Here is a 22697-nt window from a genome sequence, read left to right as displayed (position 1 = left end):
TGCCTGAAACTTTTCGCGATTACAATACTTCCTTTTTACTTCGTACAAGGAAGTAAAAAGAATATTTTCATTTTAGTTTACTTCTATAACGAAAATTATAAATTAAGTAGCGTAATATAATATTGATAACAATTTTAAGCCAAAATAATTTGTGTATTGTAAATGGAATCGATTGTAAATACGGCATTGTATTTTTTAATTAAATTTACAATATGTTTTCCTCTAGAGCTCTTTTGGATGCACAAGCTTTCACCATTCCAAATATATTTTATAATTTTAATAAATTTATCTATTCTGAATAATATTTTGTAATGCTCTGAAGACTTACACCTCTTAATCTGCTCTTAAACAAACCTCTTACACAAATTTTTTACTGTTATGTAATTAAATACTCTTTTATGAAATTTCGGTTTCAAATTACAACGATTCATATTTATCGTAACTTAGTCAATGATTCATTCCATGAATAAAGCAATATTCAAATCACATTAAAAAGCAGAAACTTTGCGATTATCGAGAAAACAGAGAAAAGAAGATTCCAACTCTCGGTAATAAAAACTCTGCGCATGCTCAGTTTTCTAAACTGCGTCTTTCTCCAGCAGATAATTCGAAAGATGGAGTGGATCCGTATCCCTTCTTTATTCTCGTTTTCATTATTCTTTAGCTTCCTGCCGTTAAAATTGTCAACAACCGACGATGAATATGAATTCGATTTGCCATTTAGTTACGATAACAAACTATCACTGTTGAAAGATTATTATGATGAAGATTTCAAGCTATCGTGGGTTCCATTGGATGTTGAATCGTAAGAAATATTTTACATTATTAATTTTGTTAAATGCCCTTAATTTGATTTCATTTGATGTGAAGACATATTCTCAAATAACGTTTTCTTTATTCGTTTTTTAAATGTTTATAGAAAATTTTCTCCATGTATATTAATTAGTCTAAAGAATTTCGCCATTCTTATAAGTAGTCCTTTCTCTGCAATAAAGGATTTAATTTAGTTTACTTATAATTCTAAATTACATTTTTTAAAACTCATTAAAATGATGAACATTTTTTTAATTACCTACTTTTAATTTAAAAGTTCTTGTTATTTTCAAAATATGCTATAAAAAACTTGATTTTATTATCCCAAGTGTGCGTATTTCAGAAACAGTAGTTTAAATGAAAAATATGTTTATATATTATTTTCCGTTTTTTTGCTTTATTGGTTCAAGCAGCAAACATATTAGAATTTGAAATAATACGACTTTTTATACAATTTCATTTAATAAATTTTTAGCTTACATGTGATAACTAGCAGTAATTTAAAATTAGCATTTTAAGATTTATTGCATGCTTGTTTCTATTTTTCATGTCTGCCTCACCCTGAAAGATCTGTAGAATACACAGTTGTATTTTCTTTAGACTTTTAAAAATTCAGCTGCCTGTAACACTTGTTTAAAAATTCACAAATCTGCTTTATTTTTAACTAATTGCATAAATCTCATAAAATTCCATCATTAAATTTTTTGTTCATAAAATGTAAATATGTATTTGAAACCCTAAAATCTAGTAGAAACTTATGCTGTGTAAACTGCAATAACGTATCTTAATGAATAAATAGAATAATATACTCATGCATGATATATTACTCATACAGTTAAGCATTAAAAATGGAAATATAATTTTAATAGTACAAAATATGCAATGTAAAATTTTAATCGAATTATGGATTAATTGACTTATGAATTATCTGAATTATGAATTAATTAAATTATGAATTTAATTTTTAATTGAATTATTATTATTCATTATATTTATTGTATTTATATCAGACACAGTGAAATCCAAATAACATTTTTAGCATAAATTTTTTTTCATAGTTCAGTTATAAAAATTTATTTAATAGTTCATAACGTCGTGCTTCAACACAATCATCCTCTTGTGGCCATTTTATTCAGAGAATGATTATGGAAATAGTATAAATTTTGCTCAGTTTGATGTGCTCATCTTATATCTAACGTTAAATATCATTAATCATATTCAGCATATTAAATAAATAAATAATTATTAAAATCAAAAAGGAATCAGTTTCAGTTTCTGTGAAAGCTAAAATTGCTGTTCTGTTTGTATATATTAAATTACCTAGATTGTTATGAACTTCACAAGGTTTAAAAAATTCTGGAAGTATGCATTTTAACTTATAGAATAAAAAAAAGACTACACTACTACTATCGAAGTTATCAAACAAAAATATGCGGAAGGTTTCCAAGTGCATACGAAAGTATTTACATTGTTGATTTTTACGACACAGCTCACTGTTGTTTAAAATAAAGTGCTTATTATGATGTCTTATAAAAAACTTTTATAAATATAATAACAATTTTAGTATTTTACGTTTGCTTTTACCCCTCCCCGTATTACACAAAAAATTTCGTAATTTGCAATATTATTTTTTGCCGATTAATATTAAATACTATAAAACAAAATTTTAAAGTAACAAATTAAATCTGAAGAAACTATGAAGATTCAATGAGTATGCATTTAAGTTTGGTTAGAGTTACAGTTGAATTAATGGCATTAGTTTATTTAATAATATTATTTTTTATATTAAACTTCTCAAAGAAAACCTCTTCGAGGTGTTTATTGTTTCCTTCCCAAATTTTCTGTCTGTGTAAAGCAAGAGATATTGCTATTAAACGAGATATTTAAGTTTAAGTATTAAGTATTATGCAGGAGTGGTTACGTAAAATAAACGTGACGTATGTCCTGAAAAACTGCACTTTTCTCTTTATGAAATAAGCGTACAAATTTTCAGCTGTGTTTCGTAATTTTGCGATAAGCTAATATCGAAATAAAAATTTTACTTTTCGATTGTGAACAGCTCATTTTAGTAATAGTTTATGTTCCTTATATTTAATTTCCAGAAGAACTGATTTTGGAAATAAAAGCTTATTATAGCTGCTTAATTTTTTTCAGGTGTTAACATAAAGTCATACAAAGTCCTGATTGTAATTTTAAAGTTTTTTTTTTCATTTATTAGCCCAAAGGGGCGGTAATCCAGGAGGGCTATTAGTCTCAAAACGGCGTTTTGTGGCGTTTATCTATAGACGGCGAATCACTTTTTAAACTGTTGCCACCAAAAAGAGCCATCAAATTCTGAATAACGTAATCCTCCACCCAAACATGGGCACACGGACTCCTGAATTTCGAATTTGTTTTAATATCTATTTCATATTTTGTAAACCTTTAACGAATTTTTGATTAACAAACTCAACGATTTCAGAGCTAGCAATGGCAACACTGTACGAAAAATAACATTTTTGTATCCAGACCGGGAGACTACCTATCGGAAATTCTAAAGATATGCTGTTTTTAAAATTATTTTGTAATATTGCTGTTGAATTGAATTTAATGTGATACAAGGGTGAAGAATGTGATATTTAATACATAAAGGCAACACTAATAACGTTAAAAAATCTTTTGGGCGTAATATAAAATCTAAAAGCTTTCAGATTTTATTAATTTATTAATTTTAATAGACTCCTCTTCTTTTCCAAAAATAAAAACATTATCATTGCTCTATTAGCAATAAATGGTCTCTTTACCGACACACACACACATATATATATATATATGAATGTTCATTGAAAAACAACTACAGAAGCTTAAAATTTACTTCATAAAACAATTGAAGTATATCTTTCGTCAAAATTTGTTTCTTAACTTTGATTTATTTTCTAATAACTAGAGCATTCCTCCCTGTAGATCTGTCACAAATTTATTGTCTTAATTTTAATAATAAAAACGACAAAAGAAATTTTAAAAAATTACAATGCTATCTAAAAAAGAATTAGGTAGCATCGTAACACTTAAACGGTCTAAAAAGAACGAAATAAAATTTGCGTAAAATTTAGGTGTGCATTTTATGTTTCAAAAATTATTATATCGACATTACATAGAAATATTTAACCATATCATATTAATCACATTATTTAAAGTAATTTCGTCTAAATACAATTATAACAAGTTTGCATATTGTCCAGTGTTCTTGCCTCAAATCGAATAACAGTGAAAATAAAACCTTCATTTATTTATCTGTCAAAGTTTTCATATAATAAACTTCCTAAAGACGGCAAAATGTTTCCTTCGTTAATTTGATTCCTTGTGGTAAAAAGGAGATTAAAATTACAGTAATGATTTACCTGTAAATGTGGGCTAAAGAACTTTAAAAATTAATTATCGTATTTTTATGACGTTTCTTATTCAGAAAACCTTCCTGCACTGATGAAAATAGACAGTTTAAGATGTGTGCACCGGAATTTTCCAATGTAGCAGCCGATCGAGCTGTTGAGGTTACAAACACTTGTGGAATGGCAGGACCTCAGGAATTTTGCAGGCAGATGGGGATTCCTTGGGCCAGAGCTCCTTGCGAAATATGCGATGCCAGTATTCCTCACCGGGCACACTTACCCCATCACATGACTGATTTTAACACTGAAGCGAATCTTACGTGGTGGATGAGTGAAACAATGGAAGAAGGTATTAACTATCCTGGTCAAGTGAACCTCACTCTGGATTTTGGTAAGCTAATTTTTTTTTTTTTTTTTATTTCTCATCACAACGAATCAACCAAACTAGTACTTTGATACGAGAACACAATCACGTCAAGGTACAAGATCTTAAGTTCATATTTAAAACAATAGTTAAAGTACTGGAGAAAAATAAATTTCCTCTTTTGCAGAAAAGACCTGGATGAAACTAAGTAGAAATCAGGTCGCTGATAAACATTTTAATAAATTGTTTTAATAAAATGAGTTAAAATATGTATGTGTTACCAGCAAAGCATGAATTCTACACAATACCTAATCATTGTATAGAATATCGAAAGCTGTCCGGCAGTGTATGAAATGATTCAACATTTCATCATTGCTTAGGCATTTTATAGAATGATAAATGACAAACTGGCAAAGTACGAAACACATCTCCATATACAGAATGCCTATGGAAAGTATAATAATAATTCGTGAAATATATTGGCAATGCAATGAGTATGACAAAGGATAGTTTCTAACGACTTTGGAACTTCTGAAAGAATCTTAAAACAACTATATACGAAATCATAGTTCATTTTATGTTCTAGAAACTTCCTATGTGTGAAACAGAGGGCCGAAATATGAAATGTCTTTGTGTGAAAGAAGTAATGAAGTGAATTCAAAATGTCGTTCAAGCCTATCATGTTACAAATATGTTAATTTTAATTTCTTATTGAAAGATTTTAATTTAAAATAATAGGCAATTTTTATGTTTATTTATGTATTTTGAATAAAAAATTTTTAATGGCACTCTTTCATTATTTTTTCAAAATAACATTTGCATTTTGGAGGAATCAACGTCTTTTAAATGGTTCTAGGAAAAATGCCCACAGGAAAAAAGCCCACAGGAATAATGCACACAGATATAAATGCTCACAGGAAAAAAGCCCACATGGAAATATGCTCACATGGAAAAACGTTCACTTAGAAATATGCTCACACGGAAAAAAGTTCACATAGATATATGCTCACATGGAAATAAGCTCACTGATAAATAAAATACGTAGAAATATCCTTTTCTACCTATTTATTTATCAGTGGGCTTATTTCCATGTGAGCATAGAGCATATAAGAGCTTTTTTCCGTGTGAGCATATTTCTTAAGTGAGCATTTTTCCATGTGAGCTTTTTTCTGTGTGGGCTTTTTTCCTGTGAGCATTATTCCTGTGGGCTTTTTTTCTGTAAGCATTTTTCCAGTCACCCTATTAAATAATAGCCCTTCGTGACCGTTTTTTCGTACTTTGTCTAAAGACCATTTGCCATTCTATAGAATGCCTAGGTATTATATACAATGCCTAGGAAACGTGCATAATATTTCTTGTATTTCAAACTTTGCCTATGAGCGCAAGGCATTCTATGAAATGTCTAGGTATTCTTCAGAATGCCAGCTTTTCATACTTTCCTAATAATATATGCATGAAAAGAAAATCGAAATAACCCTAGACGAAACACACAGATGTTGCCTTAAATAAATTTAAAAGATAAAATATTTTAAGCATACCCATCTAAAAATGTATATTGAGAACTTTTCTAAATTAATTACTTCGCATATTTTATGCAGAGGAGACTTTATTTTATGTAATATAAATAGGTTTGAAATTAAAATTATATGACTATATTCGTACTCATTAAAATGGAATTTTATAAGAACTTTGTTACAATAATATTGATTATTTGTTGATCATTGGGATAATTAATACTCTTCTAACGAATTTCTTAAGTGAGTGAATGTTTATGCTAAACGTTACTGTACCAGTGGCGGATTTATGAAGTAAGTAGCTCACTTCAGCTGAAGTTTTGAGGACACCTCATTCTAAATTGTTTACTATTTTTTTTTTATTAAATAATGAAAATTTGGGGCCTTGTCGCAATTTCTACTTTAATAACTCCATAAATCTACCTCTGCTTGTCCTCAAAGTCGAATTAAAGCTGCAATTTAATATCAAAATTACTACGAAGAGAAATTTCAAAGAAAATTTAGGAAAGACAGCAAATGTTTCATGCATTTCTTTCTTCAGCTGTATAGACATTAGATTATTTCGAAGCAGGAGATATGAAAAATAAGCAATGCCCTCACCAGGACTCGAATTACGCACTCTCGAATATGCGTCGAGCGTGCTGAGAACTACACCACGAAGGCATGCTAAGAAGGCGGGAGAAATACCTTACACAATCATATGGGCAAAAAACACATGAATAAAAAAATTTTAATCTGAAAACTTTCAGATTTTACATTATGCCCAAAGGAGCGTTTTTTAACGTTTTGTGTGTTACCTTTATTTATTAAATATCATGCTCTTCGCACTTAAACCATAAAATTCAGTTCAATAGCAATATCGCAAAGTAATTTTAAAATGATCATATCTTTAGAATTTCCGATACACAGTCTCACGCGCTGGAGATAAAAAAATTTTTAACCCAAAGGGCGTTAGCCCAGAAGGGTTACTAATTTCGTTTCGGAGTTTAGCGTACAGTGTTGCCATTGCTCGCTTTTAAATCGTTGAGTTTGTTAATCAAAAATTCGTTAAAGTTTTACGAAATATGAAATAGAATAAAACAAATTCTAAATTCCAAATTTAGGCTTCCGGATGCCCATAATCAAAACTGAACCTAAAGCCATCCAGTTATTCAAAACTGGATGGCTCTAGGTGCCGTTGTTTTATCCAGTGCAAGAAACATACATATATTTATGTAGATTCTGCATTATTTAATTTCTTTAAATATAAGACAGGGCTCTAATATTTTGTGGCAACAATTTGAAAAGTGAACCGACATTTATAGTGAACCAACGCAAAATGCCAAAAGGAAATTAATAGCCCTTCTGGGTTAACGCCCTTTGAGTTAATAATAATAATAATATCGAAAAGTACAGGGTAGCCCAAAACAATGGAGGAAAATATTTCCAATGGTTATAAACACATTGTTATAAATACATAACCTACAACTAAATTTTTAATTCAAATTTAATAAGATAATAGTTGTAAAATAATAAATAAATATAAATTACAATAAATATTCGATCCGGCAGTAATTTTTTATCTTGTATTGCTGATAATATAGAGCAATGGAAATGTAAACATCGCCAATAATTTTATTTATACTTGACTTTCTTTTCTTTAAAAGCTATTGTAAATTCATTTTACTGTTGCTTATTTTATAACATAAATTCTTCTTTGATAAGCTTTTATTAAAAACTGTCCATTAACATTAAATCTAATTCAAACGAGTTTAATTTAATGGCATCTCTTGTTGTAAAGCATTTATTCAGCAGATTTGCATCAAATGCCTAGGATAGTGGCAACAGTGTGATAATTAATTAATAACGAAAAGAAATTTTTAGCTTTCTAATCTCTGCGAATCCAATAGTTAAAATCTATTTTGAAAACTCTGAGCACCATTTCGTTGAGCAGACGAATTTTTGCCATGAGAGTTATGAAAATGGTTTTTAATGCTTTATTTTGTATTATTTATTGTAAAGACATTATTCTAAACGCTTTGTGTTACGCAACAACGTAGTTCACGCTATTCAGTGTTCATGCAGCAGTTTTCAGTCAGTGTTCATGCAGCAGTTTCTGGCCCTAAAACATATATGTGCAGTCACCATCTCTCTGTTCTCTAGGGTCCCTTTTGCTCCAAAACTTAACATTACATTCAAAGAAAAAATTTTCTTCTGAAGTTGAAGAAGATTAAATAACTCTGACAATCACTCTTTGAGCCATAATAAAATCAGGCCCCCTACAAGTTTTATCTGAAGTCATTTAATTGTCACATCGCCTGATTTAACGCAAGAAAATCGTATATAGTAAGTTCTGTTGTTTTCCTATTCTTTCTAAAAAAAAACGTTTATGATTATCATCATGAAGACATGCGTTTTTGAAAATATATATACACTCACAATTTTTAAGTCAGAGATCTTTAAATTCTGCAGTTCTTGATATGATTCTGCATTACTATTCTCCTCGGCATGGTACATAAGTGGTACACAAAGGCATGCAGAAAGAAAGGAGAAAATACCTTATATACTCCCCCTTTTAAAGAGCGACTGTAGATTAGGGGACCCAGTGGCTAAATTCTGACGGTGAATTATCATTATCCACCACCTTTTCAATTCGGGCGCCACTGTAGAGAAATTAGTTTTTTTGTAGGGGGGGAAGCAGGAGATGTGAAAAATGAGCAACGTTTTCGCCGGGACTCGAAGCTGCACCTCTCGAATACGCCCAAGTGGGCTAACCATAACCTCATAAAGGCATGCTGGTAGGAGAGAGAAAATATCTTATATTATTATTATGATTTTACCATTTAATATAGTACGTAGCGTATTCGGAAACTACCGTTTCATTCTAGCGCCGTCGCAGCGCTGTGGTAGGCGTCCCGCGCATGCGCACTAGTCTTTCTTGTTCACTGACTTTCAATTGTCGCCATTTTTGTTGCTCTATGTTGTGTTTTCAGTTTGCTGTGCACATTCAAAATGTTTAACACAATTAGTTCTCCCGCTGACTGTGAGATTCGTGCCGTGATTAAATTTTTGAACGCGAGGAATGTTAAACCGGCCGAAATTTATCGTCAAGTGACAGAACATTACGGTGAATACGCGATAAGTGATGGAATGGTGAGAAAGTGGGTAAGAATGTTTAATGCAGGTCGAACAAATGTCCACGCCGAGGCTCGGAGTGGTCGGCCTTCTGTTGTCACCGATGATTTGGTAAGGAAAGTTGATGAAGCAATTCATGAGAACAGACACTTCACAATGACAACTCTTTCAGAGGCATTTCCACAAATTTCACGTACTGTTTTGTTCGAAATTGTGTCTGACCGCTTGAATTATCGCAAACTGTGTTCGCGATGGGTTCCAAAAATGCTCATTGATGTTCACAAAACAAAGCGACTTGGTAGTGCCCTGACATTTCTCACGCGGTACAGTGATGAGGGAGAAAACTTTTAAACCAAATTGTGACAGGTGATGAAACTTGGGTGTGTCATTTCACACCAGAATCGAAACAACAATCGATGGAGAACACGAAAAATGCTGTGAAGTCGTGGTTATCGAAACTGGCGGGAAGTTTCTTTGACGATGGTATACAAAAACTGGTCACCCGCTATGACAAGTGTTTGATCATTGGCGGAAACTATATGTTGAAAAATAGTTTAAGACATGTATTTTCATGTAAAAATAAAATTGGATTCGAAAAAATTGTTTTACTTTTTTTTTTTTTTTTTCCCAAAACGGTACTTAGTTTCCGAATACGCCTCGTAGTTTATATTGATGAATTAATTGGCCACATTAAGCAGTTTTTCCAGCATTTTCTTCAAGAGCTACTCGATGGTGGCATTTTTCAGATCGCAGATAATCCCTCTTCATAATACAAGAATTTTTAAAGCAGGTTAAAGTTCTTACCGGTTTAATGCTAGAAGACTTAAATCTGTTGCAAAATATAGAATGCATATGCTTTTTATAACAGCAGTTTGATCATTTGTCCTGAAGGACTGCCTTCATGCTTCTTCACTGAGGTTTAAAAAGATAATGCAGAACTCAAATGAGAACTTTCTCAACATACCACATTATACAACAAAGCTTATATTTTAATATACAATATCTTCGTACATCCTAATGATAAAATTATATCTGTACCGAGAAATTAATAACAAATTTTCTGACTTAAAGCAATACTGAATACCAAGCTTAACCTCCATAAAAACAATTTGTAACTTAAAATATCAGCAGTAACACTGAAGTGTCGTTATGTTATTTTGAAGCAGGAGAGATGGGGAAAATATGCAATGCCCTTGAACCTGGATCTCTCGAATACTCGTCGGGTGTGCTACCGTTGCACCCCGAAGGCATGCTGGAAGAAGGAAGAAAATCTTCTCTTTCAAAAGGCAACTCGGTATTAGATGACCCTAATCGCCAAATCATTGTGGTATTAAATTATTATCCATCACCTTTTAGTCTGGGCGCAACTTGTAGAGTTATTGGGTTATTTTGAAGCAGGAGATGTGACAAACATGCAATACCTTCGCCGGGACTCGATCCCAGACCTCTTGAATACGCTCAGAATGTGCCCCCGTTACACCACGAAGGCCTCGTCGGGTATTTCTTCCCTAAATCCTTAAATTTTCCAGCCTGGATTCCTCAGAAAAGTTATTTGTCACCTCCGCTACAGAGATTATTTGTAAGATAGCGTTGAAACCATTTCTTATATCCAGAATCTTTTAAGGTTCAAAAATCTTTCTTTTCTACAAAAGTCAATTAGTATACATTCCCTCTAAGCATATTAGATGAGGCTATGGATCCCCGGTATCAAACACTTCTCATTAAAATAGAGCAGATTTCATATTAACTTTTCCTTGAATATAGCTTTTTTATAATCTCAATCGTGATCTTCCATTTTTGAATTTATATATACCTACATACATAAAAATTTAACACATGTATATATTATACGTAGGTAAGTTGAAAAATAAGTTTCCCCTGTCGACTGTGGTCAGAGTTGTGTATGAAAGTCAAAAAATAGAATGAGACATTAAAGATATGACATACCTTTATTTTTCCACATAGCTACCAAGTACATTGAGACATTTGTTATATCGCTTGATAAGCTTCAAAAAGCCCTCCAGGAAAAAATCAGGGCTTTGCATATGGAAGAAGCGTTGAACGGCTGTTTCACTTCAGTATTGCTTCCAAAGCGCCTTCCCCCGAGATTTTTCTTCAAAGCCGGAAACAGATGGAAGTCGCTTGGTGCGAGATCAGGACTGTATGGCGGTAGGTGTAGGCGCTCCCAACCAAGAGTTGCAATATGGTTTTGCGTTGCCGTCGCCAAATGTGGTCTGGCATTGTCATCCAACAGCAGAACGCCAGATGTGAGAAGGCCAGGCCGCTGTGTCGCCTTTCGCCCATAGCCATTCAACGCTTCTTCCATATGCAAAGCGTGAATTTTTCTTGGAGGACTTTTTGAAGCTTATCAAGCGATATGACAAATGTCTCAACGTACTCGTACGAGAATAATAAAATAAAGGTATGTCATATCTTTAATGTCTCATTCTATTTTTTGACTTCCATACACAACTCTGACCACAGTCGACAGGGGAAACTTATTTTTCAACTTACCCTCGTATTATTTATATATGAAAGAATAAGTGCAAAGTAAAAAGCAATTCATAAATTTAATCCATTTGCGCCCTGAAAGCAGCATTCAGTGGTGGTAATATAGCAAGATAAATTTTAAAAAATAATTTGTTTAAAATTCCTTCCATATTCCGTTCAAAATAAACCATATTCAAAACAAAAATCAGAAGCACAATGGCAAACTGTAAGAAAAAGGAGGATAAATGTGCCAAAAACAAAATAAAATAAGAAATTTAAGAAATTGACATCTTTCGCCGCATCATCATCGGGAGGGGAGGGAAGGTGCAAAGAAAAAACTAAATAAATTAGCTTGTGCAATGAAAGAAGTAAGTAAATCAGCCTGTTTCTGAACCACACAAATTAAAGATTAAAACTTAAAATAGTCTCAGAAGTACAATGAAAGTAATACGTGTCTTTCTTTACCAGTCTAAACCCTATAGATCGAAGCAGTGTAAAATTACAAATTTATAGCATCAAAAACATAAACACATTTTAAAAAGCATAAAAATATTATTTTTTATCAGACCCAGTCAAAAAACAAAACATGCAAATATATACAATCCAATACATGAAAAAAATAAAAACATAAGTAAGATTTGAAACCATGCAAGCTGGGTTAAAAAATTTATAAGGTATTTCTCCCACCTTCTTGGCGTGCCTTCGTGGTGTAGTGGTTCTGCACACTGGGCCGGTATTCCAGAAGTCCGTGGTTTGATTCCCGACGAAGGCGGTTGCTAATTTTTCATCTTGTCTGCTTCTAAATAAATCCTAATGTCTCTACAAATTATAGCGTTAAAAATCGTAAATAATCAGAAAAGCTTAAAAATCTGATAATAGCGATTTTCAGTTTAAGTGCACCGACTCCAGAAAACATGTGAAACAGAAGCAATCCAACATATGAAAAAATAATAAATGAAAATTTTATCTAAAAATGTAAAATAAATAAAAGAATAAAGAAATTAAAAGAGGAGAAACTAATTCTTAGAAGAATAAATATAAAGTAAAAAGCAATTGAAAACTTAATCCACTTGCGAGCTGAAGGCAGAAACAGGTGGTGGTAATATCGCAAAATTATTTAAAATGAATAATGCATTAAAAATTCATCCCATATTCAGTTCGGAATAAACGATATGCAAAGCAAAGAACCAGAATTTTTAATAGAGGTACCTATGGTTTTATAACTGATATAAAATAGATACTTCTATTTTAGTTTTGCTGTTCTTTGACGTTGTTACCAGCTTTGCGTAGATCTCGTTACGAGGCATGTGGAAGTCGTAGTATTCCTGCAGAAATACCTATTCGAATGAAGTGGTCTACTGCTTAAATAATCTCTGAAACAGTTCATAAATACCACGAAATGATTTCTTCACATTAAGGATCAAATCATAATCAAGGGAACTTAAGTTCGGAGAATGTGGTACATGGTAAAGCACTCCTGAACTCATCGTGCAAGCAAATCAGTCGTAGGTGGCACTATATGCATCCGTCGTCCAGATGGCATAGTGGTTAAGGGAGCTTACTACGGTACCGAAGGACCCGGGTGCGAATCCCGGAAGAGACATAGATCAAAGAATGTCTATGTAAAGAAGGAAATGTTCCATAGACGTAATCTAAAGCAGTTTGCTATTATGCGGCTAGAAAGCGGAGGGAAAATTCGTCAAGGGATTTGGCGACGGAACCTGCCGGCGAGGTTTCCCCCCTTCGTGATGTGTACAGGAAATTGAGGAACACGTGTTAAGAAGAAACGTTCTTTGACTTTTCGAGATAATTTAAACTCAGATTTTCGTACTTTTTTGTGCCCAAAATAACTAATCCTTAACTAATTTACTTGCGCGAAAAAATATTTTCTTTTCCTTTAGAGTTTAAAGAAATTTAAAATGATATACGTTTTATAGCTTTTGATGAACGTGACCTTCGAACTTCGACGCTGGCTTCGAGCTTTGGCGACAGATATTTCGCGCATACGCTGCTGTTTTTCTGTACTTTCGAACGGAGCCACTCTTGTTGCGGAGAAGTTTTCCTTCTTAACAATACATATTCTTTGCATGGATGTTTGTAAAATATATAGTGTCGCTGCGGCATGGTGGTACTCTAAATATGTGGCGTGTGAATTGGTGGTAGAAGAGAGGGGTGGCTGACTCTCGGATCCCCCCCCCGGTGCACTCGCTCAAAATTGGGCTGGACAATAGAAGTCCAACCTCTCTTCGGAGTAGGCTGTGGCAAAGATTGTTCCCTGTAATATGGACAAGACAACAACAACAACATGCATCCGAGCGTCATCCAGCAAACAGATGAGAGAAATCTTCAGGAAGGGACAAAGCTTCTTTTTTAGAACTAACCGCAGATTAAATTCCAAAAATGAACGGTAATAGTGCTCATTGATGTTCTGTCCTTGAAATGCAGTATGTCACAACGGAGCAGGAGAATGATCACGACTGGAGTTCTGATGAACGTTTGAGTTTCGTGGTAACTAATCACGATTTTAATCGTGATGTCATTCATTTAACTGGCATCTCAGTTTTAGCTCGTACGAATTTGGCCCGTATCTTATCTAGTGTAATGATGTGGCATAAAAAAGCATCTTCTTATTTCTCTTAGCTTTTAAACGAGCAACGTCTTATCATAGCAATTTCTGTATATATCCAGTACCTCAGCTGTTCCTGTTTCGAGAACATCGTGGCTGTACAACTTTAGACCACCAATTTAAGACCAACTCAGAAAATAATGTGTGATATTTAACTAGCAGTTAACTTTATCTTGATTATTTCACTGCTGTCTTGCTTCAGTCCAGGTCTATGAAACTTTTATGGCAAACAGTGTAGGTTAAAGTTAGAAGGAAATTATAACCGATATGATTCTCAGTACAAGTTTGGTAGCTGGTGCTGCTGCTTGCCTAAAAAGCGGCTAAACCAAGCGGAAGAAAAGCTTGCCGTTATCACGGTTTGATAAGTTATGAAAGTTAATTGTGCTTTTCAGTTTGTCCCATTTAGAGTTGCAGCTTTGCGTAGAGTTGTTCCAGCGAGTAGTTCAATAATAGCTTGCTTTGTATTACTTTGTAGAATTATTAGGTTATTTTGAAGCATGAAAAAATGTGTAATGCCCTCGCCAGAAATCGAGCCTGTATCTCTCGAATACGCCTCGAGTGTGCTACCGTTACCCCACGAAGACATACTGGAAAAGAGGGAGAAAATGCCTTATAACTTTAAGTGTAATTCATATGGAGTGCATTAAATAAAAATTTATGCTTTTGAGTGAGTTATCTTGTGTCCATAATAATCATTAAGGGTCAGCACTTACATGTAAGAGATTTTAAGTTTAGCTTTTTTAGGTACAAATAGTTGAATTCAGTAGCTAAAATCCTTTAGTTGTTACAGTGGCACCGGAATAATATGTGGTGAATTTAGCTATTAGGTGCTCCTCCACCCAAGTGCTTAAAGTGGGGAAGAATGTAAGGGAATTTTCTCTTTCCTCACCGCTGCTTTCATGATGTAATTGATAGAGTCTGACAAGCAAGCGGAAAGTCTGGAGTTTGAATTCTTCGCTGATTTTCTGCTCCGACTAATACCTAATTGCACTGCATTACTATTCTTTTCGACGCGGTACATAAGTTGGTACATAAAGGCATGCGGAAAGGAGGGAGTTTAACCTCGAAAAAGAAAGTCAATTTATTCAAAGAAAGATTAGATATTAAACCAACGCTTGGTGTAATTGAAAAGCACAGAAATGATTGCCACTATTAAAATTCCAACCCATGTGAATACATGTCGTCATATTTTGTGACTCAGGCTCTTCAAGCTGAATGTATCTTTTCGTCTTTTCATATAAATTACTTAAGGTCATTTGAAATCGACTATAATTTAAATAGAGTTTCATGAGCAATGAATAAGTACTCATCCATTTTTAGGATAGGCGTAGCCAATAAAGCAATAACAGGACTTTTCGATATCGCATATTATTCACTGGAAATGTTTTTTTAAAAAGTTTCTCAACTTCAGCAAATGTTATATAACTCAACTATTTATTGTTTATTTTGTTTTTTCCTCTGTAACCGAAATACTTTCAGGCAAAGAATGTGCATGTTAGTTTTGAATTATGCCTTTTTCGTTAATTATCCTCACTTGAATTCGATTAAAGGAGAAATGTTTGTAAAAATTTCAGTAATTTTGAAGATTCTGTTTACATGAATAAAATCCATTAACCTTCTTCGATTTTGTACTTTCCCGACATTTTGCTTTCTTTTATCAGTAAATTACTTTACTTTGACGAAGAAATTTAGTTTCAACCCAGATGCATTCCCAGAATCTCCGACCGCCTATTGAGAACAACAAAAGAAAAAAAAAAAAAAAAATCACTGAGAAGGCTCCAGGATGTCCGGAGTCTAGGTTTATCGATCTCAGAAGGGGTCTAGAGTTCACAGCCGCATGTTACGGCTTTTAGCTTTGGGTGACAACCTTTTAGTGGGGTCAGAACTTTCCATTGTCTTCATTTGCCTCCGAATTAAAACGCTCAGAATGCATGATGTGAAATGAATTAACTCGTTCTTCTGAGAAATGAATGTAAGATGCGTCTTCTCCTTCAACTCCGGCTACAGAAACATAAACCTTGTTGTATATACTGAGTAAAATCTGCGTAAATTAATATTTATTTATTTTGATGAACTGATTTAGAATTCTTAACAGGAAATTTTAAATTTAGTTGTACCTGAAGAATTAATTGATTTAAATCAGGCTTTTTATAATCAGTTGGGCTAATCGGGAGCACCTCTGTTCATTGGCGCTTACGACACAAGTATGTTGAAAGTTTTCTTCAATTTTGAATGCAAAATTAATTTGAAATCTCATCAAAATTAAACTTAAATATTTAATATAGCTCAAAACATCTTCAATAATCATTTAATTTATTTCCTTTCAAATAAAATAATTCAGATTTTTTTTTAAACACAGCTGAAAAATTTCGTTTTCGCCTCGAGTATTCTGCTGCGCTCAGAAATCAGCAAATCGAGATGGTGCTTCGACGAAAAGCTAGTATTCTAAAATTATGGAAAAAGTAGGACGACTGAGATGGAACATTTTTAAATGCAAGCCAATCGAGTAGAGTGGAAGAAATTCAGTTCTTAGGAACAATTTTTTGCGTTAATTGTTTAATCAGTTTTAGAAGATTAGTTCAGAAATGTCTGCCTTTGAAGTGTAAGCTTTATTAAAAGAACTGACACTATCAAAATCTGAATATATTACATAAACAATAATTAAATCACAAATCGGGTGCTGGTTTTCATTATAGCAATGAATGTATAATTACATTTCAGTATTATTTGCACAAAATTGCAATAGGAAAAGAATATTTTTTACTCAAATTAAAAATTATCTGTAATCATAACCTTAAGCACATGTATATAAGCCAGGAGTTTATATAAGTATTTTAGCCATAGAGTGTGATATAAAGCACAGATCGTAAGCAAATTTACTACGTATTGCAGAAGCAAATGTCCTCACAAAAAGAAAATTAAATTTTTAAGCTTTTTTTATCTGTTGTGTGCTTATTAATATGAAAATGAGTTGCTTTGGTTATATTAAAAGTATTAAGTAAGGTAAATTATGTTGATATTTTTAAACTAAAATATTTTCAGTGAAAGATAATTGGCTAATTACATGGATTATTTAATAATTTCTTGAAGCAGTGTGATTAAAGCGACTAATGTTTCTTAGCCTAGAGTGCTTTAACTTGTTAAGATGGCCTTGATCTAAATAAAAGCGTAATAAGCATTAAAAATTATGGAATATTCGCCTCTTTAATTGAACTAAATTGCAGTAGCGGAAACGAACGGATGAGAAAAATAACCAATTTAAATAAATTATAAAAATTTCAATCATACGTAGGAGTAGAAATATAAAATTTTTCACAGTAAGAGAAAATATACATAAAAGAAGTCTAATAGACACACTTTTTACCACAACATTGTAAACCTAAAAATAACTTTAAATGTTGGAAGTACTTAGGAGCATCTAAGTTTCAAATGTATCTATAGAAAGTATTAAAATTTCATGAATCAAGTGACAAATACAATAAAGCAGTTGCCTCAAACTTGCAAATCGCATACAAATCCAAAGCAATTTTATGCTGCCCGCAATTCAAGCAATTTTAATTCAGTATGCATTTATTGCAAATACGGAACCTACAGTTTTAGAGACATAAAAGATACAGATTGAGCGTTTTTATTATGCGCGCAACTACTATTGAAGCAAAAAAAGATGGATGCATAGGCTGGGGATTTGTCACGGTTTAATCCTAGTATCCGGTGCACACGGGATTTGGCTACTTTTGGCGACTTTATGATGAGCAGTAAAAACGCGACATGTACGATGAGTAGTAAACAGGTCATTCAAAGAATATATATGGTTATACATAGTATAAACTCTATAGTGTATATACTATGTATATACATACATAGTATATAGTGTATAGTATATATATATAGACGTTCTTTGGATCATTTTTGGTGTTGGCGATAATTTTCAAAATCGTGCCAAGGCTGCACCGTATACTAGGATTTTACCTTTGTCACTATAAACCTGTACGTCAGGTCACGTGACTAAAAAAAATGATAAATGTAACCACGTAAAATGAGAGAATTTCCTACCTCGTACTGTCAAACAGCATGAATTATAAACAAATAGCTAAGTTTATTGCTTTTTATTTTCCAGCTATCGAAATGCGACGCTACTAGCACAGCAACGTTTTGAAACCAAAACCTCGCAATCATGAATCAGAACTAGTTGCCATTCAGCATAAAGAAATTTAAATATAAATATGAATTAAAACGCATAGTTTTTGGCGGTTAACTCAATAGTCTGGAATTACCTGAAATAAAAAAGTCAGTCTAAAATTTAACATTTAGTTGTCAATATGTTTGAACTGCAAAGCATAAGCGAAAGAAATTTTTTGCAGGTAACAACTTTCAGACTTCAAGTAGAAAATAAATATAAATTTGAATTTTTTTCTTTGAGCTATTTTTATTATTGTTTGTATTTAACTATTAGCAATTACAAATTTAAACTCTTGCTCATTTAATTATTTAGCACATTCAGTTATATTTCTCATAATTCGAAACTTTTATCATTTTTATCATTCGATGAGGGGTAGGGCTATGGCGCCCAGGCACCCTGGTGGTTAAACACCGCAGTTCAACATAGTATTATTGTTTATGTATGTTTTGATATTTATTACCATTCAGCATAAAAGAAATATAAATATAAATATTAAAAAAATATTAAAGTTAATTTTATAAAACAATTAAACACATGAACAAATAAATATATGAAATAATTTGCCAGCTGACAGTTAATAGCGCTTCAGTATTCTGGTGGTTTGCAGTTTTTCGGAAAGTTTGTTTGTACTGCTGTTGTGTTGTGACTTATCTCACTTGTCTGACAGTAACATCAAAAGTCCATAACATTCATCCATTCATCGTGGCAAGTTGGAAAATTGGAATGTCATTGGCAAGAGCCTTGAGCATGACTTTGCCAGTTCCGTCCCTAATTTTGATGGTGAGCAGCCCGGGGAAACGAGTCCGAGGATCTCCCACCCCTCTTCTCCTACCACCAACGTCTCGAAAGGACTTGTGGATCGCTGCATATGTAGAGTGTCCCCATGCTGCTATGCATTTACAAACATCCACCCCTCCGGGATCCGAACCCGGGCCCTTTCATTTGGCAGTTAGCGTCGCTAACCACTGTCCCGGTTGGGTGGCAAGTTAGTACTTAGTAATACTACTAGTTAAGTAGTTTTTGGTGGTTAACTCAATAGTCTGGAATTACCTGAAATAAATAAAGTCAGTCTAAAATTTAATATTTAGTTGTCAATATATTTGAACTGCAAAGCATAAGCGAAAGAAATTTTTTGCAGGTAACAACTTTCAGACTTCAAGTAGAAAATAAATATAAATTTGAATTTTTTCTTTGAGCTATTTTTATTATTGTTTATGTATCTTTTGATATGTATTTAGTAAACAAAGATTAATATTATTTTTTTAAAAATATTTTTTAATTTTGCTAAAAAGTGTTCTGGCCCGTCAGCTGTCTTTAACCCGCATGCAATTTCAGTTTGAGACCACGGCAATATGACATCTGTTTTTAAAATAAGATGAATATCACTTACTTTTTAAATTTTAAATTTTTAAAGGCATTCAATTAAATAAAAGACATTTAAATTTTATAATGAATGCAATTTTATGTATACATATGCAAGGTGATTCAAAAATAGCTGAGAAAAATGCAGGTAGAAGCGATCAAAATAAACAAATTTGGCGTGTGGAAGTGGAAATATATGCACCAGAATGCAATGAGGTGATGTCGGATAGGGCACTGTTGAACAGCAAGTAAAAGTGTTCTTCTCTCATAAAATCGTGAGGATTTTAAATGGTATATGCATCGCTAGCGGTAACCAGTAGCGCAGCGAGCATGGAGGTAGGAAAGGGAGGAGGGGCCATTCCGCGCTAGAAGTGAAGCACTGCTTTGAAGCTTGGGTCACCAGAGGGGGTGTTCTTTGTTTACATTCAGAAGCTCGCTTGACAAAATTCTGATAGTATTTCGACACACGACAGTTCCATAGAAATCGAAAAAGGGACACTTTCGCATGAAAGAAACATTCATAGTGTGATGGATAACAGCAATTTGTATAGTTTAGTGACATTTACGCAAAAATCACATCTTGGTTATTTTTCGATAATTAACAACAGCGATTTTGATTATGAATTTGTTTTATACAATTCTAAGCTGTTGCACTACAAAAATATAGATTTTAAGAAAATTGCTAAAAGAGATCTGCCAAAATTTATTTTCTAGAAGATTTGAAAAGTTTGAAACTTGATGGCTAAATGTAAATATAAAATTATGTATGTTAAAATATTTGTAATTAGGCACATAGGTCAGATTAAGTTTTTATTAAATAGAGTAACGCATGCAAGGGCTATCTGCCTAAAGAGAGAGATGCCATCGTGGAGGAATTTTGAAGAAAAACTTACCTTTGAGTGGGTATTAAAAATAATACTTATAATTTTCATTCAAATTATATTCATATATATTTTTTATGTCAAACTTTCGGGTGTATGCTAAATTAGTGTAAATTACTTTACACGAAAAATATAGTGAATGCGCAGAAATTAAAGATTTGCACATGCCGGAAATGATAAATAGGAAATATGTATGGGTATTTATGCCTGTGCTTGCAAAAAGCATGTATCTGCCTTTGACAAAATACTTAAATATTCATTAAATTATTTATAAATGTATTTGAAATGAAGAATTTATTCACTTATAAACAACTGTGAAAGTACTGTGAAGAAATCTAATGATTAAATGTATCTAATTTATAATGATTATAAATGTTATCTAAATATATAATAACCTTAATATTGAGTTGTAAACATAAACTGAAATCCTGTTGACAAATACGTTATAAAACTATTTAAGCAAGAATTGTTCGTATTGGAAAGCAATCAGTTTAAAGGTATTGTAAAGCAAATGCTATGAGATGCGCACTTAAGAACGTAATAAAGAGTTTTGGAATACGTATTGTTGAAATGAAGGGTAAAAAAAAATAAGTATAATTAAAAGAATTATTCCTTTTACATTTTATAATAACTCAGTTACAAGTTTTAAGTAATACTTAAAAAAAAATTTATTCCCTTTCAGAAATGTTCAGAGAATGTCAAATACTATTTAATACCTATTTAATTATTAGGAATTAGCAAAATACTTATTTAAAGTATTTCGCTAATTCCTAATAATTCTCTAATTTAAAATGAACCGAATAGAGCATTAATTATAAATTGACTTACATTTTTCGATTTAAAAGAAGCCAAAAAATCATGTCATATTTAAGAAAGTATTTTAGGAAGAAGCTCTATAAATAGAAAAGAAATAATGCATAATTTTAATATTTATATTACAATAAACTTTGATCTTAATTTTTGTACCTTAACCGAATAAAATCGAATTACCTTAAATTTTTATTTTCTAATGTAATTAACGAAAACTTGTGAAAATATTTCATTCAAATTAAACCATTCTGAGAAAACTGTCCTGTGAAAAGTATAGCATTTAATTCCGTTCAGAATGAAATGTTGTTTAAAAATATGTTGTTTTCACATACTTAGGACTCTGAAGTGTTGTAGAAAAAGAAAATATATACATTTATATGTATATTTGCGACGTAATTACAAAATATTTACACCCGAACGCGTCAAATCCCATAGAACTCAATGGTAAATGACCCAATGTTTTGGTCACCACGTAGGGATCGCCGGTGCTTCAGAGCAAGGTACGGAGAAACTTGTTTAGGGCGACTCCATCTTACTTCCTACCTCCATGGTAGCGAGAGGGGGGCAGGTGGGTGTATGATGCCCGGCGCCGGTCGCAGAACGGCGCCAAATGGTCTCTAAGAAATTTTCAAAAAAATTTTTCAGAAAATGTCAGTTTTTATTTTGATCGATTTCTCTAAAATATATAATTATTTATTTTCTTAATTTTCGTAATGTAATTAATTATTTATTTTCTTGATCTCTTGTAATATAATTAATTATTTATTTTCTTGATCTCTTGTAATATAATTAATTATTAATTTTATTGATTTGTCTGATAAAATGTGTAGTAAAATGTTTGCAGTACATCAACCAAATATCTCCACATACAAAGCGTTCTTTCTGACCACTTTATTTCTCTAAAAATAGAGAAATATTTTATTTTTTTAATGAAATGCACGCGTAGCTCCCGCTTTTTACTTTAAGACGATAACACAACCTTGTCCCGAATTTCTATCCAGTTTCCCAAAACCAATTCGATAGTCTGGAAATGACATTTAGGGAAACTCCTAACTCTTCCGCTACAATGGATTGCTTTTAACTCTCCTGTAAACGACTGATGGCCTTTCTGGCTACCGATTAAACTAAGTCATCTTGCTGAGACATCGTATATTCACTACTACAAAGCATTCAAC

General features: G+C 32.4%; 1 protein-coding gene across 1 annotated transcript in view; it reads left to right on the top strand.

Moving 5' to 3' along the window:
• Positions 1–599: 599 nt before the first annotated feature.
• LOC118182569 (laminin subunit gamma-1-like) overlaps positions 600–22697 on the top strand; it is a 131175-nt gene continuing 109077 nt past the window's right edge. The window contains exons 1-2 of the mRNA XM_085825058.1: positions 600–805; positions 4259–4572. Coding sequence (XP_085681184.1) covers positions 615–805; positions 4259–4572 — 505 coding nt within the window. The 5' untranslated portion in view covers positions 600–614. The remainder of the gene's footprint in view (positions 806–4258; positions 4573–22697) is intronic.

The sequence above is a fragment of the Stegodyphus dumicola genome, chromosome 10 (assembly GCF_044657685.1).
Source record: "Stegodyphus dumicola isolate Sdum_Otavi_A_Nest chromosome 10, ASM4465768v1".
NCBI classification, from domain to species: Eukaryota; Metazoa; Arthropoda; class Arachnida; order Araneae; family Eresidae; genus Stegodyphus; species Stegodyphus dumicola.
Note: the sequence above shows the minus strand (reverse complement) of the source record. Positions and strands in the feature narration are given on the sequence as shown.